This window comes from Larus michahellis, chromosome 5, assembly GCF_964199755.1.
Source record: "Larus michahellis chromosome 5, bLarMic1.1, whole genome shotgun sequence".
Taxonomy (NCBI): Eukaryota; Metazoa; Chordata; class Aves; order Charadriiformes; family Laridae; genus Larus; species Larus michahellis.
The window spans coordinates 40,536,912-40,562,944 of NC_133900.1; the positions used below are offsets into that span (position 1 = coordinate 40,536,912).

General features: G+C 36.4%; 1 protein-coding gene across 1 annotated transcript in view; it reads right to left on the reverse strand.

The window, feature by feature from the left end:
* Positions 1-1,658: 1,658 nt before the first annotated feature.
* The window catches only part of PDGFC (platelet derived growth factor C), a 134,861-nt gene continuing 110,486 nt past the window's right edge, over positions 1,659-26,033 (reverse strand). The window contains exons 4-6 of the mRNA XM_074589744.1: positions 9,846-10,053; positions 4,052-4,269; positions 1,659-3,311 (exon numbers count right to left, since the gene is read on the reverse strand). Coding sequence (XP_074445845.1) covers positions 3,195-3,311; positions 4,052-4,269; positions 9,846-10,053 — 543 coding nt within the window. The 3' untranslated portion in view covers positions 1,659-3,194. The remainder of the gene's footprint in view (positions 3,312-4,051; positions 4,270-9,845; positions 10,054-26,033) is intronic.

Here is a 26,033-nt window from a genome sequence, read left to right on the forward strand (position 1 = left end):
ATCAAGTATATTTTTCAAAGTTTAATAACCAAATACTAGCAATGGTCAAGGCATCCCCAATTAAACCCAGCGCTGTGCGTGTCCCATCGCTCCTGCTGACTGACACGGTCCCCACAGGACCTGCGGAGGATGGCCTGCACTGAGGCCTGGCAAAACCTCCCCGTGGAGGGAGGTCTCAGCGAGCTACAGGCCTTACCTACTGCAGGGGAGCTGTCAGCAAATTAGGAGCTGTCAGCAAATTAGGAGACCAGGGTCACCAGCACCATTTCTCTCTTGCCCTTTTCTGATGTATTTTCCCTCAGTGTCCCTGGCCTGTCCCAGACCCCCCCGTCCCCTCACCTTTCTTTGCCTTGTCCCACGCATTTTACCTCACTTCACCCTTTCCCGCCAAGGCGAGGCCACCAACACGATTTTTTCTTCTGACATTAGCTCCCCTGCGTTGTCAGAAGGACATCTTCAAAACATTTTAAGCAAAGAAGCAAAGACCACAGAAAACTCAGCAGGATCTCCAGCCCAAGCCTACGCACACGGGCAGGGCGCAGTATGGGTGCGTCCCATCACACCGCCAGCTTTTGCAGAGGGAAAGAGCTTAACGATGCGCCGCAAGAGGACGGCAAACAGGAGGGATGGTGATTTTGGATCGGATAAGAGGGAGAGCACTGTGAAGGGGGGTGTAAAGAGCAAAGGGATATGGAGTTCAGATGCAAGTCTATAGCAAGCAATTGGGAAGGAAACTGGTGCAAGAAACTGTCGAGGAAGAAAGTGAGCCAAAGCCAAAGGGGAACAGAAGAAATACTTGTGACTTTTGGAAAAAGTTACCTACCCTCCATACCCTGTATGGTTCCAGAAACTCCCCATTCCTCTGCTGCCACCAAATACCTACCCCAAAATCATGTCGTGCCTTCTTCCACCAGCGAGTCTACAGAGAGGATGAGACCTCTCACATTTCCTACAGCAGAAATTTCCATAATAGAATTAATTTTTTCAATTCTTCTGCTGGATTATGATGCTATGCTTTTATCTCAAAAGCCTTTAAACCACAAAAAAAGGACAATATTAATGTAAACCCCTCCCTCTCCCCCCATCATCTCTGCAAAAACACTCTTTGTTCTGGTCAAAGACTGAAAATTCAAGTAAATCGGATTTCTTGTGTGACCATAATTCTGCATTCTGATACAGGGTTAATTTTCAATCTGGATAATTATATGCCACATTTACACCAGATATTTTTTTTATTCAGTAGGAGGTTGAGAGTGGGGCAAAATAGACCAGCTAAGACAGAATTAGAAATCACCTGAGAATTTTCCAGAACTAGTACCGGAAAGTCATACCAACTTGCAAAACCCTCTACATTTTCATCAAAACTCATTTTCATGATGGAAACAATAACAGAAGATGTTATTTCAATTTGATGGCTTCACATCCACACAATTTTGAACAATTTGTATGTTTATACAAATGCAATCACATTCCTTCTTTTGCCTTTTTTTTCTTGTGGATTTAAAGTAAAACAGAATTAACAAAGCAAGTGGAAATCTTGGTAACAGAAGAATTTTGTTTTCATAACTGACTTTCAAAATGGTAAGTAGAAAATCACCCCCTAACTTTTCCTGTTGTTGTATATTGAACAGATACAAATATGCAACCACACAGAAACATTTATTCTCCCAAAATTAGCAATATTACTTTATTTGGTGATTCATTACAATCTGCAAATCCAATAGTCAAAAAAAATAAACTAGGCATAATGTTAAAGCATTTTACAAGCAAAATACTTTACCGTTTCCTTTTCAATTTGCATAGGGTGGGATAAGTGTATTGGTTAAAGAATATAATGTACAGAATAACAAAACCGTAGTTCATCAAACTGTACTGAAGAGTGTTACGATCCTGTGAGTGAACAGTATTTAAACAGCTATAACCGCCAATGGAAAACCATACACTTCAACATTAACAAGGCTGCCTTCCCACAACCATGATGCATCATGAAGGCTGCAAGCCACTGGGCTTCTTTTCTTATGTTGTAGATCATCCTACTTTAAAGAAATTAAAGAGTTAAACAAGCCAGTATGCATCTATCTATGCTTATTTCTTTTCTACCGGAACAAATGCCAGAATGGAGAGAAGGAATTTTTAAATTCAGCTTCGGAAACCACTTATAGTAACGTGTCTCTCTCATATTTTCAGTGTCATGGAGCTGGCAAGCTTAGACCTTCATCCACACATCTCTGTTTATTATTACTCTGCATCCAGGTAAAAAACTGTATTTTTTCACTGTGTAACAAAAACCTGCAAAGAGGTCATGCTCCTTTACCATTATAACCACATCTCTGTTCCTCCAACTGTATAAATCTGGCTTTAAAGTCTTACAAAACTAAAAAATAGTTGATCTAGGTTGTAATAAAAAAAGAATATTAAATACCTTTGGTAAAAATAGATATATTTAACAAGTTTAGAAAAGCAAATAGTTATATTGTCAAAAAGAGAGTATAAAAATGTACACAATAAAAAATAATAAACAAACAAACAATAAATCATCAGCCATAGTAGTAAGAATAAAGGCACTGTTCTTTTCAATGTTTGCTTCCTTAGCTCATGTTATTGTCCAGTCTTCTTTCTAAAAGGCAGGAGCTTTACTAGAGCATATGGAAAAATCCAGTCCTTCCTACCAGCATTAGACAAATTAAGTTTAATTCAGAACAAGACAGTCTGTTTTAACTCAAGTTTATACAACAGAGAACGCTTCGATTTAGAGTACATAGGAGTAGTTGAACACAGAAAGAAAGATTTCAGGTGTTTTCAACCAGAGGCCAGATGTACTGGAGCTGCAGAAATGAGACAGCCAGCAGGATCAAGTCTCCATGATGTGAGCCTTCTAACTTTATTTTTACTCCTAAATTATAAATCCGTGTATTGTCAAGAAAATTGTGGGGGACAAAACCAATACATATATTTTAAATCCCTCATTGATGCCTTTCTCCCATCCTTTCACTGGGCCTCCAAACAGAGCTGTCACACAACGTATAATCCCAGTTTGGCTTCTCCTCTTTTTAGAGCTCACTGTAAATCTTGAAGATGGAAGATCCCCAAAGCAAACAACTGAGATTACAGAAGGAGATAATGCACAAGCCCCATAATAGAATCAGCCATTGATTGAATGTGCTTTGAAAGAAACCAGCACAATTAAATCATGTTTATCCTTCAGTATTCCCTTTGCACACACAGTCACACTCCTCGTGGTGTTCCAAGGGTACATCTGTCAATGATTTATGCAGTCCCCGGACACCGATTCTTGGCTTCAGCTGAAGAACCTGAAGGAGAAGAAGCCAAGCATCAAGAAAACAGCAAGTGCTTCACCACACACCTAGACTATAAACTAGATTGCACTGGAAACAGACGGGATGACAGGAAGCCCATTAAAAGAAACAGGCTTTCCTCAGATGAATTTCTTCATTTATTCCACCCACTAATTATTATTTTTGCATTTACCTCAAGCTCTTTCCAAAATTTATTAAAGTATGTTGAACAGACACTTGCTTTTATCAAAGAAGAGAGTCTTGCAGTTTCGTATTTCTACTTAATTTTATTTAAGGGCTAATAGTATAATAGTATGGAATTATTGGATAATTCCATAATAAATAATTTTGGCTATAGATTTATAACAATGGGAATGGACAGATACGTGTTCTTTCATAAAGTTCACACCTACCACTACAGAAAGCTGAACAAGGAGGTGTGGTTGTGATGTATCTGAACTGCAGGAGTAAACAAATAGCTCAGGAATGACTTAGTAGTTCCACAGAAAAATATTTTAACAGGAGAGATACTACTCAGGAATGACTTAATAGTTCCACAGAAAAATATTTTAACAGGAAAGATACTACTTTTTGATGTAACACTTTGTTAAAAATGGTAAAAAAAAATTTACTATAAGTGCAATACATACATTTAAAAAATATTAATATTGGGGCAATTCCTGTAGTAAAAAAAAAAATTCCTTAATTGGCTTTCAGTGTTTCCAAACGTGCAAATTTAAAAAAAAGGCACATACCTCATGGTATTTTTTGGTGACTTTTGTTGGTACACATTGGCATTCATTGCAACTCTGATGACAACAGGCACAGTTTCCACCACAACGTTTAACCAGAAGACACAATGGCCAGAAGATGGTGTCAGTTCGCTTCAGCTCCTCCCTCAGTGACACCGAGAAGTTGCGTGGAGTACAACTATACAGCCGCACCTCCTCCTTTAGGAGGTTGAGATCCACCACTGCAAAAAGACAAATAAACTGGTGCTTTTCTGATTCGTAATCCACCTTCATTGGTGCTAAACCAACTTCAGCCGTGCAGAACCCTTGAGGAAAGTTCATTTGTGTACAGGTGATAGAGGTTCAGCACACAAGTATAATGCTGCAGTTATATGAATACCATGAAACCTAAATGGAATGATCGTTGTATATGGAATATACATATGGAATATGGAATATTCCCCAAATATTTTATAACTCTGACAGAGTTGGTTCAAATTAAACAAAGCAAGCTTTGTCTACTATGTTCCAATAAGTGTTTTACCAAATCAACCCTAATGGAGTTCCCTTTCTCCACGCTCATACTCTGAGCTCTGCTGTTGCTATGCTATATTAATTTTGTATTGTAGAAACACACAGAGCAATTAAGAATTCTGCAAACCTCCAAACACATTTTAATTCATGTAAAACATTTAAACTTCTTCCCTGCTAAAATTTCAATTATTGCTTCTTTGCAACGGCGATGTAAGTACAAGAAAGAATCAAACCATTTACAGCTAAGAGAAACTCACTTCTATGGACTAAGAACTTCAAGAAGTTATGACATAAGTGAATACCGTATAGACAAGTAAGTGTACAAGTATGTATATCTATATAACTATTAGTAGACTCCATTTTTCCCCTTCTCTTTTACAGCAGTATACAAATGAATTTCTGTTGCTTCTCTACGTTTCACTTTCACTTAGTATATCTTAAATAAAATACAGCTCCTCCTTGTAAGCACCTAACTTGAAGTGCAAGTTAAAGATATTAATATGTGTCACCGTTTTCCCTATAAACTGTTTCCACTGTATTACACTAAAGTTTCACTGTATCAGTGGTTGAACAGCAAGCTCGTGTAAAGATCTGAAACAGGCCAAGCTCCTTTCAGGTTCACCTTAGCTGTATAACCAAGAAATAACAGGGCCTGAAAGAGGCAGTTAAGACTGAAAAAAATGGGACTGGTTTAGTGAAAGTTAATACATTTTTTACTTTGGTGAAAAGCAATGTAATTTCATTTATTTCAGAAAAGCCAGGCTATAATGATCACAATCTGGGATCTTTTGTCTGAACTGTTTCTCTCCAATCCTACCACCATTAGAGGAACAGGAGTAATGTCTAATTCACAAGCGTACTCTATCTGGTAAAAAAAAAAAAAAAAGGAAAAAGAAAAAGAAAAATGATAATATGGCTACTGAGATGACTGAAATTAAGGTCTTGAATAAAGCAGCAAAGAGCTTTAAACCAACTGTTTTTGAACTAAATCAAGAAGAAACTAGGGAAAAAAAATATCCCAGGGCATTGATATTACTTGACAAATACTTTATAGCTATTGCTATCAGTTTGTAAATAAAAAGCCATAAAATGAAGCTAAAATACGTTCTTGATCTGAATCACCCTCTAGAGAAATACCTTTTTTTCCCCCTCTACTGACTATGTAAAGAGCCTCTAGAAGTCACCAAGGAGAACTTCAGCCTATCAAGGCAAGATAATACCTCTCAATTCCATTTAAATACATAAAAAAATAAAGATAATTTAGAAGCTGTATTTCTCAAGTAGAAATGCTGACTAGTACTGTCCCAGAAGCAGATCTTTGGGCATCAGTTTCCTTTCACATTTCTTCAAACATTTCTTTCACAGAACAGATCCATATACTGGCATCCATAAGTAAGGGTTTATTGTTGTGAAAGGTCACACTGAAGCCTTTTCTCTGCTTGCACTTACAGTGAATACCAAGCTGGGGCACTTCATTCCATCACTATCAGGTTAACATAGGCTCCTAAATAAACAATCTGATTTTTAAAAGCGAGGAGTGTGTAAGAACTCCAATAAAGTTACTGATAGGACACCAGCCTGCCTCCCACGCTGCAAGAGCATTCCTTGGAGAAAGCTGAGAAGGAAGAAGGGAAAAAGAGACACAAAACTTCCGGGGGAGAGATTCACTGTGAGAAATTAGAAATGATTTAAGCTCTTCTGATCAGTTAATAGCTCTAGGCTGAGTCATTTAGAGCGTGGACATGTCTACCTCCATTAATCAAAGACTGTGGATAGGAATGGAGTACTTCTTTCTCCTGTTATGTTTTCAAACATATAATAAGTGAACTGTCTGAATGAGGATAAAATGCCTAAAATACAATGAGAGAAATGCTAGTTCTGCCAATACTTTCTACTGGCAGATTTCTACAGAGACTGATATGTTTGGTACAGTGAATTTCAAGAAGCTAAACTTACGCGTCCTAATGCAAATGCTGCTCAGCCCTTCACCATAAGAAATTGAAAACAGAAGCTGAGCACTGATGCCTCTTCCAGCAAACCCAGCAACCAGTGGGAAAGAGATCCCCATTACCTCCTGTCTACTGGCAGCCGCAAAGGAATGAATCAATTTCCCAGTACGAGTTGTAGTTACAACATAGAGAAGAGGGCAATGCACTAAAATGAGCAGCAACTGTATTACACATTTTATCACAAAATTGGAATGAATTTGAACTGAACCCCTCCAGATCTACAGACCCAAATTTTAAAAAGGTTCTGTAGAAGAAGACACAGCCAGCTCTTAGCAGATATATTTTAGTGTGCCTTACTGTTACAACGGGCTTCAGGTGAGATGAAAAATGTCATGTTTGGTTTCCATGCTTTGCAATGTGCTAAGGTATATTGCTATTATACCCCACAATGAACCCTTGCCCTACCTTATGTAATTCAATTTCATTAAAAGGTCTGAGGCAAATTTATCTAGTGCTTATATAATCACTTCTTTGAAGTGTGTGAATGAAGCTGTTATTTTTTCAAAGAGTATCTGTCTGTCCGAAATTTATTTTAACACACTGTGGGCATGAAGCTGGATGAGAGAATGTATATATTCCCTTAAAAGTGTTTACTTAACCACAATAAAAGGTTATGTGGATTTCCCAAGTGCACTGAGCTACAGTACCTGTTATAATGTGAACATTTAAACACTCCTTCAACTTGGCTTCCACTCATGTATCATGTTTGACACAACAGTCAAAGTTCTTTTGTCTAGCACTAACTCAGTGCTAGAATGGAAGGCTCTGCAGTAGCGCATGAATGGCAAACACTAAAATAAAAATGAGGGGAGAAGTAGAAAAAGGGAGAAAAAATGTAGATGCAGGTAGGTCTACAGCAATGTCTATTTCAAAAGCGCGCCTTCACTGGCACGTACAACTGAAGTAATCCATGTTCACACCAGCCTGAATGTAACTGTGTTCTGCAATTGGCAATGCAACTGTCTGGCATCTTCTGGGAAGTACTCTATCGAGTACCATGGGGAACCCTCTTTCCCAAAACATTTTTCTAGGTGGATGCTGCTCTCAAGTCACTGAAACAAATTAAATTCTGTTAACTTCTGTGCTTGGGGACAGACAGCAGCAGGATGATTTTCATTCCTAAGCACCTTGGAGATGTTCCTGGGAGTGTAAGTTTCTTACTGGGTCCTACAATGTGACAGGACTATTACAAAACCCAAGACAATGAGGGGGAAAAAAAAAAAAAAAGTTGCATAACTATATGAGAAAAGTATCTACTAAGGACTATGGTTGGATTATGACTTTTCTTAAGCAGACTTTAGAATATGGTCTAATGATTAGGCATAGATTTCTGTGGGAAGCGATGGGATAATTTTTTTTGCACAGCAAAAATATATTTTAAGTATGTTTAATATTATAAAAGAATTTAGGACTATATTTAGACATCAAAGCCTCTGTTTCGTCTTTCCTGGCTAGAAGTTTTTGGAAGCATTTTATCCAGAGAAAACATCAGACACAGAAGTTCTGTGGAATTTAGGGTGTCTAAATATAGTCTTTTTCATATGAATTATTAAGTAGGAGTAGAGGACAGTACTCTTCTCTACATAAAGTAACATACACTTTTAATTACATTTTCATTTAATCTAGATGTAAACTGATGTTTGTCTATGAAAGCAGGACAGTAATTTAGCTTTTACACTGAAATATTGCAAAAATAAAACTGATCTAATCATAGAATCAAAGAGTTTGAAAAAACCAAACATGTTAGAGCATGCATTTCTCCCAGACATTTCTTAAAAAGGTTTTTAAATATGGCAAACATGCTACTAGAAGAAATAACATTAAAAAAAGAAGGAAAAAAAAAAAAAGAAAAAAGTTTGCTTTCCCTATCTATTGAATAGACCTAACAGTTAATACTATGTCATCTCAACTGGACGTATTTTCCGCCTCAGGCTATTACATTACACACTTGGTAATACAGTCTGAGGGTGGTCTCTTAAAGACAAATGTGGCAATGCCATGGTATGTTTATTCAGTGGAAAAATCTATTTCAGCATCTAATTAAAAGTCTTTAAAAGATTTACTCGGATAGTTTCTTTCTAAGATATGTCTTGCAGGGAGTTGCTTTTGTCTATATAGATGTTATCAACGCCTGCATTTTAGTTTATGTAAGGTTTCACAAATTACACTTCATTTTTCTCCCACTTACTGTATGCTTATGGCATACATTTGGCAAATACTGAATCTCTCTAATTGGGAAGGGTTAAATGACTATCTGAAAGGCATGGTCTATTGCTGAAAGCTTTTAAAGAGATTTCCTCCTCTTTGACTCTTGATTTAGTTGCTTTGTGCATACCTGTAGCAGTACAGGAAGGGCAGAAGGGTTGATTTTTAGGCTCTGATCCAAGAATTAGCTGTCAAAAACTTAAATTTGAGTTATGAAAGGTTTTAGTTCCTCCCTTATCTTGCTGATCAGATGATGATCTAGTTTACATTTGTCAACAGAGGAGTCTATTCAGTTAGGCTCATCTGTTTTCATTTTCATGCTGTATGGTGGGCAAGGAAGGAGGTATTGCTTGCATGCTATCCATCCACATGGAATCCATAAACATGAAATAGTGGGCAGCATCTGGATGATATGCAGTAGCAAATTCTTGAAAGTCAAATGTAGATAGAAGAAAATGACTTGTTGAACAAGAAATAGCTCCACAAGTCTTGAAATATATAATCTACTTTACATCTGATTGACAGCTGTATGATCAAACTGGATGTGACACAGTGATTTCATGAGGTATCATGGAAGAGCAACATTTAGCTAATTACTTTCCATTAATATGGTGTAGAGACTGGAACAATTCTAAGGAAATAAACTAATCATTCACATGATATAGCAAGGAATTACCTACCCAAACAAAAATAAAGTTTTTCCCTCCATAAAACAAAAAACAAAAACAACAAAACAATGCAAAGTTAGATTATGTCACCTAGCCAAGATGCGCTGCTACTTTGTAGAAATAAAGATCTCCCAGGTTCCCTACAGAAAACTACCCTGTCTGCTTCTATTTTTTTCCCCCTTTGTTACTTTATCTTGCTAAATTCCTTTAAATTTTGAGCTTACTAATTGTCCTTTCTCAGATAATATAATGGTGAGAATAGATCAATGACCTCTGCTGTATTTCTAACATATTCCTTTCTGGAAACCAAAGTTCAAGGTGAAGAATGCTCTTAATTACTGTTTCTTTGTTAAGAAAATGCACCCATAGAAACCTGCAAGGCCAGACAGAAGAATAATTTACCTCTTGATTTCCTCCCATGAATATATGCCTTTCCAAGAAGTTGCCACGTTGGCCTGTACAAATCTTCCAAATCCAGTTGCCACCGATCTGGTTCAAGGTACCGGATAAGCTCTTCCACAGTACTAAATCCAGCAACGGCATTGTTTAATACATCTAACGGTAAAGTTGATGGGGGTAGCAATGATGGGCTAGGTGCTTCTGTGTGGTGCTGCAATCAAAGCCAAGAGAAGAGTACCAGTCAGAGGGTTAATGGATCTGCTTTGATGAAGTGCTGTATTTTATGATGTTACATAGCTGGGAAAGTTTATAAGTGGCTAGCTTGTTTCTAATGTACAGTTTACCTAATAAGACAAATGACAAGAGTCAAAAAGTACCTAATTATTCTTCAGTGATAATTCTAAACAAACTTCCACTAGACAGTTTTCCCACTTCTTACATTCCTAGCCTTGAAGATAGCATTCCACTATACCTGTTCTTTGAAGAGGTTCACTGAGTGACGGGAAAGATTTTAGAAATTGAACAAAGAGTGATTTGAAAATATGGCCCCATTACAGGCAATTACTGAAAACTAGAAAAAAAAATAATCTAGAAAACTGAGGAAACACACATTTCACATGCTGCCTTTCTTCTGAAACTTAGCCACAATCTTTGTCTTCTTGTCTTTCAATGTAAAATATGAACATACCCTAGTACAAAGATAGCAAATATTCTCACTCTAATCTATAGATGAAAAAAAGCACCAGTTGTGTTTCTTACAGTTCCAAGAATTATGTTTCTGGTTAAACAATAATGAACAGAGTAGTAACAACATCTGGCATTACTATAATTATTTCTCCCTTAAGAAGAAAAAAAACATGTTCCCAAGGATATTAAAGTACTTAAATGCTGATGTTGAGTAGTGAATAAGTCTATGTACTTTCCCACAGCACAAGTCTCACTGACAAACTCACTGGATCAGGGATACTCAGTCACAGGCAGTTCAAGCAAAGCGAGACTTCTGCGTTTGCGCACTCTACAACCTGTTTAAAAATTATGCATTGATTTGTATTTTCAAAAGAATAGAAAATGGCAGGAAGGGAAGCCTAAGCAGGAAGCTGCTGCTGCACTACCGTAAGTTCCTTTAGGCTTTTATATAGGCAGACAGCATTACAGACATTATGTCCACAGGACTACATGAGCAATTTATCTGGACCATGTAAGAAGGATGAGGAAAGATTTGAACATACAGCTCATTTAGGGGATGGGAAGGACGGGAAATCTCAAACTTAAATGTGTAGTGCTACATGCATCATGGCTCTCAAGTGTACTCCATAGAAGATTTAGGGAAAACTGATTCACTGTAAGTACAGTCAAGTTTTGGAAAAGGTTGCCTAGAGAGGCTTGCACAGCATCCATCATTGGAGGATTTCAATACCTGACTGGATAAAGCCCTGAGCAACGGTCTGACCCCAGAACTGACCCTACCCTGAGCAGAAGGTAAAGTCCTCCTGAGGTCCCTTGCTGAATTTTCCTACAACAATCCTACAACATAACATTAAAAATGAAGGACAACATCATTAAGAATGAATGTTCCTCCAATAAGTGAACTAACATGCTGCTTAATAAAATAAACCTCGCAACACTACATACCAAACAGCAGTTTTCTAAAATACATATGCCTGTGATAGCTGTGTTTCATACCAATAATTATATTTTCCTTTCGGTGCTCTCAATTCTATTAAACATGCATTTTTGGTTTCAGCTAAATGTGTGGTTGAAAGGACAGCAAATGGAAGTAACCAGCATGCTTTTCCTAGCTTTTGCTTCAAGGGTTTTTTTCTCTCCATCTTCAAGAAATGCATTCACCAGAATGATTTGTGTTGCTTTTTAACTGTGAGTCTTGCAAAGATAATACAAAGCATAGATCTAGTGTGCTGCTACTATTAATTTTACCATATTTTCATCTTGCTAATCTGGCATAATTTCCAGTAGAATGAGTGAGGTAATTGCTTCCCATTCTGGATGAATGTGGATTTCAAAAAGTTAAAATATTTCTTTTCCTCTTCTGCCCACATTAAAAATAATAACATGTTGATCTATCTATTAGGTTATGATAATAAAGCAACAGATTCTGGTCTATAATTTAAATATTTGCTCTTAGCAAAACATGCTACTCAGCAAGTTTTAAAATAGTGCTGTGACACTATAATTCAGACGGGTCAAAAAAAAAATATTCCAAAATTTTTCTTCCTGTTTTTCTCCACGATGATATATTCTAACAGTCATATTTCCTGGTTTAAAGGTGTAAGTTTTTGCTAAGGTGGAAAACAAAATAAGGATCAAATTGTAGAACCAATACCTGAAGAAAAAAAAAATCTATTTTGTTTCCAGCTGAAGAATATACTTTTTTTTTTTTCCACTCCTACTGGTTTGGTTTTTTCATTGCCAATGAAATAGATGGATTCCAGATGAAAATCCATTGGTCTAGAATCTATTTCCACATTTACAACTTAGAACATGCACATTTAGCAATATATATACATGAACTAAACCATCGATTTACGTTATTCTGGATTCAGTAGGCATTTGCCCGAGTTAAAATGTTACGAGGTTATGGTGAGTCATCGTGCTTAACGGTAACACAATTAAAGTTGTCATCACTTTCTAATCATTCTCATGGCAAACCAAAATATAAAGAAAAGTAGTTGAAACAGTAAAATTGCACAACTTCGAAGATGAACATTTTAGAATAAAGTAGTTAAAATCTCAAGATTAAGAATATTTTTCCCAATAATCTCTTAATTTAGTCAATTTAAATGATAGTTAAAATGTACCAAAGATTTAAGATAATTAATATCATAAAGCTACAAATGCTGTAATTTATATTTATAACATAATAACCTTTATGAAATCTCAATTCAATAAATTGTTTAATATAAATGATAATTCTATACTCTACCTTGCTTTTGCCTGCTAATAGGTACTACTTATTTTATAATTTAAACCTTTTGAACAGAATATCCAGGGCAGTATTCCAGTACTCCTTCCTTTAACTGAAATTATATCTTGGAATTTTATACAATTTATAATTTCATTTGGTTTTCTCAAAGTTTTTTTTGTGTTTTATAGGCAATGTTTGCACCTGCTGTAAGGTTTTACTCTCAGAGAAGATAACAAGAGAAATGAACTTAATGCAAGATATTAAAACTCAACTTCATTGATGGGACATACTTTTTAGAGCAAGCAAATACAAAACTTCAGCTAAACTCTGAAATGTAGCATCGTAGTTGCAACTTCAAAATGCTGAAATGCTCTACTTCTTACATGCAGCTTTCCCTCACTTTATAGCAAGTCCATCACTTCTATTATAATTCCAATTAAACAATCTCAGATAAAAATCCATGTGCCTAGAATTTAATCATATCTCTCTTGACATTCCTACTCTAACCTTTACCTCCCTCTGCATACCTGACACAAACTGATGTTGCCAAGCTACTCTGTGCAGTAAAGCTACTACCATCAGTGCGCAGTAGGTCTGAGATATGCGATTTCACTACACAGTGGTGGTGTGAAAGCCTCACAGGAGAACCACCAATAAATTCTAGCTGTTTTGCTGTGCAATGTTGACGGAGACAATGAAGATAATCTTACAATGAAGTAGTTATCTGTCAGCTGTGCATCTATTCTATAGCTGGCATCATCTAACTTACTCCGCAGAACTGCATCATGTCTCGCTTAGCAGGTCAGCTAGCACATAATCAACCTTGGATATAACAGGCATCTCTTTATCTGACAGGGGACACATAACCCAAGACGGCAAACACTTGCTTAGGCATAGCAGCTATCCAAAATAACTTTCTTCTTGGGGACCACTTCCTGGGAGGTGATGTTTTCCAAGCTTTTCTACAATAAAATGTAATCGACAGTGAACACTTTTTCTGTCATAATAGCGCATCCTCGATTAATACCATGTTTTAGGCTTGAGACAACCTTTTTTATTTTTTTTTGCCTGAGCATGAGTAGTTTCTGTCAAGAAAAAATTGAAAAATACATCAACAAGTTCTGTATTTTAATGTGATTCCTCTAGTAAATAAAACACACTATGTTTTTTGGTTTTGTGCCCAGGAAACAATTTCAATTTACTTTAATAAGAATAAACATGCTTAAAGGCAAGATAGAGATGAACAGTTGCATCTTTTCTGTTAGTTAAAATGATTCAGGATGAAAACCAGAGCAGAAAACATCGGGCTTCTGCTGTTCTGCAGAACAGCCAAGAATGACAATTAGTGTTGGATCAAACAAAATTTTCATTAGGTCCGTTTATATTGTATTTCTGTATGTGTACTTCACTCTATCAAAACAAATACCTTATAAAAATCCCCTAAGGTGTTTACAAGCATAAACAACAGGCAAACAGACCAAATTTAGGCAACAGTTTAAGATATGGACTTGGAAAAAAGGAAGGGAATAATATAAAGACTAATTTCACAAAACTGTCCAGCCCTGAAGATTATATGTAACAACAGTACCCCAGAAGAAACTCAGGGAGTGAAATGCATTTTAGGATGTTCACAATGTTAGTTGTCCCCTATTAAAGGAATCAAAGCTACTCCATCTAGCTTCATTCTCAAAGAATAAAGGGTAGAACACTCCTATATGTAGAATAAGAAGGTAACCATCAGCGAAGCTGTAAATCTGAGCAAAAACTGCAATAAAGGAATTTGAAATTACCAAGTTGAAGCTCAAACCTAAAGGATGATTTAGTACATAGCCCAGCTTGAAGACTTGTGACTAATTTCTTGTTCTGACACATACTTCCTGAGCCTAGTATTTAGGCCACAGCTTCATAGTGTAAAGCACTCGGCAGTAGCATCTCCTTGCTACGCCAGCATGGCTGTGTATGTGGCTGCATCATAGACAAGAAGTACTCTTTCTAAAAAAGAATATTTCTCATTTCCTTTTTCTTTAACCACAATCTTATTCACAGCGCAGACCTCCAACAGCTAAGCCATCACAACCAAAAGCACAGCGGCCGCTAACGCAAACATTGTTAGATTCACTCTGGCACCAGGAATTTCATAGCATGGAGGTTTGTAATACAGCCTTATCAAATCTGTAAAACGAGCGAAAAGGCAATTCCTTATTCTCATACATTGAGAGAATGAATACAAAAAACTTTTATTAGATTGTCATTATTGGTTTATCTGAAGAATCCAGAAGCATTTTAGATAGATAAAGGGTAAAACCTTGGATAGGAGACTGTATGTTATCAACTTTCCCCGTCTGCCACTATCCATCTGTTCTTCCCTTGCACTGAACTTGCTCCAGGGATAAATAATTCAGAACAAAACAGCACTCACCTGCAGTCTACACAAGATCAGCTCTTAATCACCACCATGATCTAAGCAAAGCCTTCCTTTTGCTCCTGTCTCATAGGATAGGACTGTCAAGGTACTGACACTATTCTCTTCCAGTTAAATGAGAGGCTAGAAGTAATTTTGTAATTGCAAGAAGTAGTTTGCTACAGCCAGGAGTGAGGAATTTCATGTTTAGTAACGCAATCATTGAGTTAAGACCGGAACAACAAAAACAAGTGAGTCAAACACTTGGCATGAGAGGATACTTAAAGTAGTGAGTAATATGTCTAAAATAATTCCCTCCCCACAAAAGAAATCCCCATTTTTTTCATTTCTCATCTTGAAGGAAACATTGTCAAGCAGTTTCTGAGTAAAAACCCATTCATAAGTTGTCACAGTTTGGAGAAACTATTAAACATCGGTATGGTTTAATCAGACTAGAAGCGACTCTACAACAAAGTAAATCTCAAAGAAATCTCTCCTCCTCTGAGAACCAACCAGGATCAGTAACTTTGAAAGAAATAACATATTTCTTCTAATGAGATATCCTTACTGATTTTATTTTAATTATTTATTATTATACAGAACACTCCAAGTCCTGCTTATATTTAGAGATATGCTCTTGAAGCTAATAGTACATGCACATTCTTGTAACACTCATATTAAAGAAAGCCTGTTTTCTTCATTTATAATGACAAGTATCCCTTCTATTAGCATCATTAGAAGAAATCCAACTCCTTCCGAGTTTGCCCTGAGGACACAGAAGCTTCTTGACATAACAATAGTTCTTTCTTTGCTCCCATAAGTACATGCAGTAATAACGTGAAAAGCCTCTAGATATCCTGACCTACCTGAAAAAGCACAAACTTTTACTTGCTCACATGTATGCAGTACAAAAAAGCTAATCCATTTGTGAAAGTCTGTAACTTGTAAAGACTCATCTTCGCTGTGCAACATTAACCCCCACCGCTGCTGTGCAAAATGTTAGTCCTATTCAAGCAGAACGTAGAAGGAAGTGGAGACGATCTCTAGTTGGGCCTCTGTGCAACCACTTAAGCAGAGAAATCAGGTTCCAGGATCCGCTTCTTATGCCTCCAGCAAAGGAACGAAAAAAAGAAGGAGCAAAGGCAGTTAATCAATTTAGACTGCCAAAGCCAGGGAATAAGGCAAGGATGTTTACTTTCATGTGACAGAGATGGAAGCCAGGAAGGCCGGTGCAGTTCCCATCCTTTGCAGTACTTCTTTAGCTGAGGTTACTGTCACAGGAGTGAGGATGGTTGCATGAGAGGCAGCAGCTCCAGGGCTGCTAAGCAGGTAGTGGGGTATATTAAGCTCCAGTGGCACTGAAGTAAACATCATATTCAGCTATCCTCACTTCAGGGACATAACTTCTGCCAGTCAAATGACAGACAGGTAGGACTACCAGCCCTCCTCAATTTAATCAGCTACTGCACATATGATCCAGAACGCAGGATGACAGCCCCCTCTTTCCTTACTGGGCTTTTGGCGCACTATTTCCTATATCCATATTTTTTTCTGTTCTTACAATGTGCTACAATGCTTGTCCAGCCTCTCTTCATATGCATGCAGGGCCTCTTATCAAGGACCTTATTTTCTTAGTATCCATGTCCTTGCACCAGTTTACATCATACAGCCAGACAGAGATGGCCTTCCAAACTCTACATTGGTATTTTTGTTATGGCACTTTGAGCATCACTTCCTAAAATGTACATAATACCGTCCTTTGTGCAACTGCCAAACTCACAAGGTAAAGTGAATGTGTTTGTTCCTTTCTGTCTTTGCCTGTCACAGATGTGAATAAAAGCATAAAGAAAAAAGTAGTGTTGGGAACAGCCTAACATTTCCTCAGGTTAAAGTTTTGAGATAAAATCTATTTTTTGAAAAGGTTTAAATATTCCCTCAAACAGAGTTTCTATGCAGCTCACAGAAAAGGCCTGGAATTCTAATTGTGCTGGAAACAACTGGGAGATGCTCTCAAGGAAATCAGCAGCATAGAAATAGCACAGGTTGTCACTAATCATAGCTTTCTCCTGGCAAATTGCAGCTTTTTGCCTGAAGCCTGTGCACCCTGGCGGCCTTTGAAATACACAGCATAGGTGTGAGCGCCACTCTTGTGAAGACAAGGATGACACATATCTAGAGCAAGTTCATAAAATCTCAAAGGATGCTATCAATAGCAATAGTCTCTGGAAGCTATTTTCAACAAAAATTTGTTAATTCTTGTCATAAATTAGTGACCGATAATTACATGTGTGTATACACACATATATATGTGTGTATGTATGAAAATATATTTAACTTTTTCTTATGATCTCATGTATCAGCAATAACCCACACTAATTGATTTTAAAGGCAAAAAGAAGAAAACTATTGCTCACCGTACTGTATTGTATGGAAGACCTTATTGTCAATACACTTCATCATGGTAATTGTGGAGTTTTGTATTCTTAGAAAATAGATACATACAGAGAACTACCTTTCTTGGATGCAGTTGCATGGATTTTTTTATTTTTTCAGTGCATCTGGCAAGTCTCACTGAAGCAACGCATACTACTTCATCAGGATTTCGTAAACACTACAAAATTAGGAAATTTCTCTCTCCTATACTCTACTGAAAGTATTTGTTATTCTGTAAAATGATCCAGTGATTCTTGTGTTCTTTTGGACAAGAACTTTCATTCACTGACTTATTCTTTCAGTTAATTAAGGCAAGAAGAGGTATAAATAATTCTGTTTGACAGCTGTGTCTCCAGCATCTCTGGCAACCGCAGAGGTCTCAGACCATGAAGCTACAATCACTGCAATCCCTAGAATCCATAAAACTTGCAGATTCAGCCTGCTAGCTGCAAGAGGAGTCAACTTTTGATGCCTTTCTACCTTTGCCATGGGTTTTTACTATATTCTCTTATAATAGGAATTTGTGGCTGTAGTACTGAATGATAAGATTCTAGATAGAAGACTCAGAGAAATGCATGCTCAGATATATTTCAAACCAGTGGCCAAACAGCTTTATTCTGAAAGCATGACCTGATGCACTGAGTTGAACAGGGAACATTTAAAAGCAAACACTTAGTCTGTAATGAATTGGGTCTAATAGTATAGAACAAGCTGTGGCATATACTACCTCCATGGCATAAAAAGTTTCATAGTGAAATCAGTGTTTCAGTTTTCATCTAGAGTTCTTTCCTCAAATAATTTGTCTTTGTTGGTGGTGATGGTTGGTTGGTTGCTGGTTTTTGGTTTTTTGGTTTGTTTGTTGGGTTTTTTTGGTTTTGGTTTTTTTTTCCGCAGATTACTGTAGCTATGCAAATTAATTTAAGGTATATAATCCCTGAATTTTGGTTCCTATAAAGTATACTTGTGGCAGAGTAATACCTAAACCATAAAGATTTCCAAAACCTTAACTCCTAGCGAGCACTATCTTCTTGCTTATAAATCTCTCTAAGTGAAACTTTAAACAAACTTTACATTAAGTTCTTCCTACTCCATACAAGTATATATATATATGCCACAAGAAAAAGTAAATCTACCTTCTGTATCTTAGTAACAACTGCAAAATACTTTGATTTCTAAAACCTGTATGTTAACATTCTCAAACCAAACATATGCAATACATTTAACACTAACTAGATGCTTATTTACCTCATGCATGTGCAAATAGGAATAAAACTGCAAATTAAAAAAGTTATAATCCAGTAAATAATTTTCTTTCTTGCATTATTTGAATGTTCAATAAAAATATTTAATCTAATTCAGACTATGGGCAATACTAGTATCTATATCCACATTTTAAAGAGTATGAAGTGTGTGAGCTTATACAGACAAAGTATCTGCTGAAAACAACTGAAAATAGACTGTGTATTAGCAAAATGAAGTCCCAAAATAACTTACTGAAACACCATTTCTCTCACCCCAGTCTCATAAAATCTTTGTTTGGAGAAAGTCCTGCAATGTGACTTTTACTTGCAGTATGGTGCTAAAACAAGCAAAAAACCCAATGTCGAAGAAATTACCGTCTCCAAGTCTGATAGTATATTTTTTTATATTCATAGAACTGTCCTAAGCAAATGCAATTAATCATTTCAATGCACTGAATGTGTGAGGGAACGTGTGTCCTTTATAAGGACTATATTTGCTAAAAGTTTGGTTGAATGACTTGCAGCGGACATCAGCAGCAGTCTACTGCCTTGACAAACCTCTGTTCAGGACAGCAGGTCAACACTCAGACGGTCCTGCCGCTGATTCCTGGATGCTGAGTTTTGAAAACACAAAGTATTTTCCTAAGTAGTAACTCTGTCTTTCCTACCTTAGCACCTTCCTGTCAACTATTCCTTATTATGCAAACTACTCATCATAGTGTTTAAGGACATTTAAAGCTTCTCCTCTGCTCATCTACCATCATCGACAGTACTGTAGCATTGCAATTGGTGTATTTTTGTCCAGTAAATGTTATTTTCTAGAATGTTCTACTATGGTGAATGTTGTTTTACACCTGCCATTCCTTTCTAGAAGGGAAACCTTATAAAGAATTATATATCAAATACTACAAGACAGCAAGAAAGGGAATTCCTCTTCTCAGTACCTATAATGAAATTCTAAAAAATTCTTTTTTACAGTTCAGATCTAAAGTCATATTTAGTGTACAGAGACCCCTGTCTCCAAGATTTAGCTGAAGTTCAGCAGAAAGGGAGAACCGAAAGAATCCCACCACAGATTAACTTCTTTCACTGAAACTTTAACGCTACGCAAGTCCCATACACACACCTGTTGTAGGTCAAAATGTGGAATGGCTTTTACTTCAGTTAGGAGAAGGATTTGCAACAGAACAATCTAAATTATGCCTAAAATGTGAAATTATCATCTTAAAAGGAGGAATATCATTGTAATTGGACAAGCAGTAATGTAAGAGCCTCAGAGCACAAATGCGTGAATGCAAAAAGAGATTCCCACAGTCAGACTGTGGTGAACACATAGATATAGTACAAGGATTTTTTGCTCAAATCCTATTGAAAATGGGGTTACTGTGGTTATTAATCACTTCATTTACAGACACACACAAAATTAATACAGGAAACACATGCATCTGCTACATTTATGATTTACAGAAGAATTTTTTTTTTTTGCTCTGTACACAAAGCTCTCGTTCTTATTCAACAGACAGCAGTTTATAAGGAATAAACAGTCAACATAAGCGCAGCTGTTCTGAATAGAAAAAAGTTCTTGAACATTCTTCTGTGACAGGGGATGTGGTCAGCCATAATTAAAGGACATCATGCTTGCAGACCTTTTTTTAAATTACTCATTTTACTCAAAATAAGTGAATACTTATAAAAAGCTTAACCAAATGGAACAACAGCAAATGTTCGGTGTCAGGGAATGAACTGCTCTTTAAGTTCCCTCTACGTATTAGAAATGGGTAGCTGTTGTTAAAAAAATGTTTACTTATACCAGTAGGTTCACAGGAGGTTCATCAAACATTAAACATAGAAATGACTCCTTATTACTACTGGAAAGTGTATTTGTCAAGGATGATGAAAATTACTTCTACAGTACACGCAATTTTAATTTGATCTTTCAGTATACATGTTAAATTGCATTCCACAACAGGTTTCTGTTGATTTCATATCACAATAAAAAGAACACGCCCTACATTCCTGTACAGCAGACATTGCAAATCAGAGCTTGTCCTGCCTTGAAGGTAAAAAGTCCTTGAACAAAACACTACTTTGCAAGGAAGGAAGGAACCTCAGCTCTGTCCTCATGTATCAGTTCCTAGTGTCATCAAACATGTTAGAGACCGACCATATTTTGAGATTTGTGAAGAAAAATAATTTATATTTTTTGTCATATTAAAGTTTGGTTTGTATGTAACACACACTTCATAACCCAAAAAGCATGGTAGACACTATGGCTTACATTGCCCACGTAAAGATCTCACACTGTTTTAACAAGCCAGATTTATAATCTGTGAGCTAGTTTTTTATAGGCCTATACTGCTAGCCATAATGTCCGGGCATACTCTTAGTGTTCAGCTGTATCACTTCTACCTACATGTTTTCCACTATCTATATCTCTTAATTCCCATCTCATGTTACCTCATATATATTATGCACACAAGCATAGTATATGTGATTACACAATAAATTAAAGGCAAAATAAATTGGGAAAGTATGCTTAGTAAGAGAAATTTAAGAAAAAAAAGGCAAAAAATCTTGCATTTAGGAGCAAAACATTAAAAGCATAAATGCAAAATCATGAGTACGGAAGTCCTGAAGCAGAATAACCAGCATTACAGGGGGACAAAACTAGAATAGGAGACAATGTGATCCTGTTATGGAAAAGGCAAATCTGATTCAGATATTTGCAGAACAGCACCATAAAGCTAGGCTGCTGAGCTGCTAGAGAAATACTGTGTTCAGTTTTACCTCCAGCATTTGTAAGATATAGGCAGAGAGAAAGAGAATATTCAGAGGAAAAAGCAAGAAGGAAAGGAAAACATGAACTATGATAAAAGATCGAGTGATACAAGTTTATTTAATCTAGACAAGACTAGACTGACAGGAGATGCAATAACATGTAAGAGACCATCAGATGATTAGCTGTTCCCTAGTACATCAGTGACAGGAAAGATTTATGTTATGTATCAGAAAAAAATTTCATACTATGTAAAGCAGTGTAACAGATGATCAGGGAAATCTCTGAAATATTTGTCCCTAAACTTCAGGAACAGAACAAAAGTCTAGTAAGAATGAGCTTGGTCTATCTACTTCCTGCTTAGAGCAGGACTATGGCTCAGAAAAGACCCCATTGAGTTCCCTTCCAACCTTGCATTTCTGTGATTGCATTACACATCATTTATTTGGTAACCTCACTGTTTCTAAAAGACATGCAAAATTACGCTGAGGGAAATGCTGAATTCTAGAAACAAATTAATTCTAAATCATTCTAAAACTTGCACTATTGACTAGCTACGCCCCAAACTCTTCTGTATACGTAACCAAACTCTAATGCACCTTTTTCCTCATTGATTTGTATGTTTGTACAAACCTCCATGTGTACATTTTAACCCTTTAGATTTATTCTATTAATGTTATAATAAAAAGCAACAACTGCATGCCTGTGTACCTAAATATAGACTATTTGGTAGAAAAATATGTATTTTTTTGTTGTCACATGTCAACCCACAAGCCCTTAACTCATATAAGAATGTGAAAATTAATGAAACTAATACAATTTTGGGCTTCAATTTAACTACTTTCTCATGAAGAAAAGTAGGGAGTCACGGGTTTTTAATAAAAGTTTGTTCCTCAGAAGCAGCAGTAGTTCCTTTGGCAGTATCATTTACAATTTCTTTGAAGTCTCAAAACAGTATGTAATATAACCCATTTAAGAAGATGGTTTTAGCATCAGCTATAAAATAAAAGTAGATGCATTTCTGCCACGCTTTACTTTTTCAATCTCTATGGCCACTATTTAAAATGGATCCTTCAAAGTTGGTTTGAAAGCAGGGTATTTCATTCTATTTCTAGTAGGCTCCCATGAAATTTTGTGCTGCTTACAGCATGAACTAATCTATTAAAATAGAATAGGTTGAATTTTAAGGCACCACTACAAGTAACTGCTTCAGCCTGATGCTTGGTGTTACTAAAAAAAAATAATTAAATCATTGAAACAGTATAATTATTTTTATTATAATGCATAAATAGATAATGTTTTCCTTTATACATGCAATTCCTTCTCAGCCCTTTCCTTGACACGTGAAAAAAAAAACAAAAAACAACAACCAAACAAGAAGAAAAGAAGGAAAGATGAAATCTGCCAAGTAATAAACCCATAGTATTAACAAATCCAGCATGTTGTGGAGCAAATCTGATTCTCTTTAAGACTGCTAGTAAATTAATCGACTGCCATTCAGCCTGAAAAAGCTTCTTTCCTGGTCAGACAGGACCCTGTCACTCTCCACAGATGTGGCCAAATTATCTCTAACTGATCTAGTCAACTAGATCAACTCTTTTGATATGTATATTTTTTTAATTACATTATTTTTTGCTTGCTAACATAATAGGAGTAAGAGTGGCACTCTCTGTAACAGAAATGATGGAAAAATCTTTCATATTATGCCTCTGTTCTCGCACATTCACCCCGTGCTGTAAAGATACAAAGTCAAAACACTTCTCCGCACAAGAAAGGAAGTACCACACACAAACGCTGCACTAGTCTTAACCCATTTACAAACTACTGTTCTACCTTGCTATTACACTTTTAAAAAACCAAACCCCTCACCTTCTGTATTTCAAAAGCATAATTTTAAGAGTTGTGAAGCCTTCTACAGAGGCATTCCTCATTCTATTTCTCACATGTGCCCTTTTTATAAAAGACTTTTTAACACCCATTTGAAAATCAATATTTACACACTGAAACATACAGAGGGTAGGATTTAGATTAGGTATTAGGAAGAAATTCTTCACTGTGAGGGTGGTGAGACACTGGAACAGGTTGCCCAGAGAAGTTGTGGCTGCCCCATCCCTGAAAGTGTTCAAGGCCAGGCTGGATGGGGCTTTGAGCAGCCTGGTCTAGTGGGAGGTGTCCCACTAGGGACACCCCCCCCACCACTAGGGTGGTTGGAACTACATGATCTTTAAGGTCCCTTCCAACTCAAACCATTCTATTGAGTCTATGGTACTTTTCTGCTTGTATTTATACTTAAAATATTGTTTCCCTCAGTCTCTTATTTTCCCATTCACTGATTCAGGAAAACTGGGTGCTTCTGATGATTTCATGTAGAATATAAAGAACTAATTACAGAACACAGACATCAAAACCTGTGGTTTTCTAAGCTTTAATTAGTTGTGGTTTCACAGGCTGCTATTCTAGGAAGTGGTTAGATGTGGGGTTTGTTATCAGTTTAAATAAAGAGCCAAAGTGTGAGGCACTGGTTCCACCTGAATTTTCCAGCCCATAAAAATATGATTTTCTGTGAACTGCAGACATTGTTTTCGTTCTGTTGAACCCAGCATCACACAAAGTTATTTGCTGAATTAGCCCACTAGACTAAAAGATACTGGCTAACCACAAGTTTATCCTTTGATCAAGACAGAAACTGTGCTTCAAAACGGTATGATTGAAAATGCTCATTTGAATGCTTGACAAAACACTGTTTTACAAATAAACCAAATTAGAAGAGAAATTAAGGTGATATTAAGGTAATAAAAAGACATTATTTACGAGCATTTATCACTGAGTATATGTCTTAGTATGTTTTTTTTTCTTGGGAATGATGGTCAGACGTTACAATCTGCTGCCGAAGAGAAAAAAGAAGTGGGGGAGGGGAGCGACTTTGCAAGGAAACACTGGGCAAGAACATCCACTGAAGAGATCTGCATGACTACTACTGGTGGTATTTCTTCCACCTGCCCTGCACAGTGAAGTCCCATGAGATGATCTGTTTGTTTAAATAAGAACAGAAACCAATTGGGAAGGTTCTCATTAACAAAAATGAAACGTAATTGAGATATACTGCATAAATTACACTTACAAAGCAATGTCAAACAAATTGGGTAAATTGACTGTGATGACTGCCATGCTTTGCTGAAGAAAGAGTCAATCTAGTAATTGGAGAAAATCTTTTCTGGTTTTGTAAACGATTATACATTTAAGATACCTAATTACCAAGATGATAGTATTACCATGTTCTTAGCCTTCTTCCACTATTTACTACTTAATTTGAAGCTGTTTTGCATCTTTCAGATTATGCGTGCAGTCCCACTGGACAAACATGAGGATTTGAATGAAGACATTAGGATGTGCAAGCACACACCACTTGTGGAATGGAAGGAGAGGCAAATTGTTATTTCAAGTATATCACCATAAACTCAATATAATTTGGCTGAATTTGTAAGAGTAAAAATTCCCTTTGTAAGTTTTTATTCCAGTTAAAACGTCAAAAGAGGACATTTTGCTATCTAACAGTTAAGGTTCTATTCTCTCCTCAAACAATATATTAGTATTAGATGTGGGTTACCTTAGCAACTATTACGTGTTGTAAAACAGAATTCTGCAAAACGAGGATGCTTTAGTAAGCAACTAAAATACTGACACCTCTCCTTTTTTTCTCCCACTGTTTCACTACTCCCACAGAAAAATTAAACCAATTTTTTGAGATGAAACACTGATTGCGATCTCAGAATGATAACATCAATACTGTTTTTAACCCAATTACCAAAGTTAAATTCTTCTAGGCAATCTTTACTTCATTGCTGAAACTGGTCCATGGTGTATAATTCAATCTATTAGGAAATTAGAGGAGTAGGTAGCAAGAGTGAAATAAGATCTCATTGGGCAGAACATCAGTCTTAGTGTAATAGATGCATATAGAAAAACAATTATTTTCCAATTAATTTATCGATTTTTTTTTTTTTTAAAACAATAGTCTATTTAAACTTGGATAATTTGGCTATTATTTTGATGGTGTGGTCATTGTTTTTCAGACTCCATTACCTAATATTTCCCGTTGAGGGCAATGGGAACTGCTTGTTCAAAAATCTGTCCGTCACCAGTCACACTGTCTATATGACAAAGAGGAACTAGAATCAAAACATCCAAAGATTTCAAAAGCCTGTAAGTTGGAAAGTATACCATTATCTATTATTGCAATTTCAATTGCGTGCTTATCACTGTATGAATAGAAATAATGAATATTAAAATTGCATGCAATAATAAATCCAATTTGATGCACTGTTAGAATAACGTTAAAGTTGTTCTCCTGACAAAAACCACAGGAACACTATTTGTAAACAACAGGATCCAACCATGACAATTTGGCACTATGACT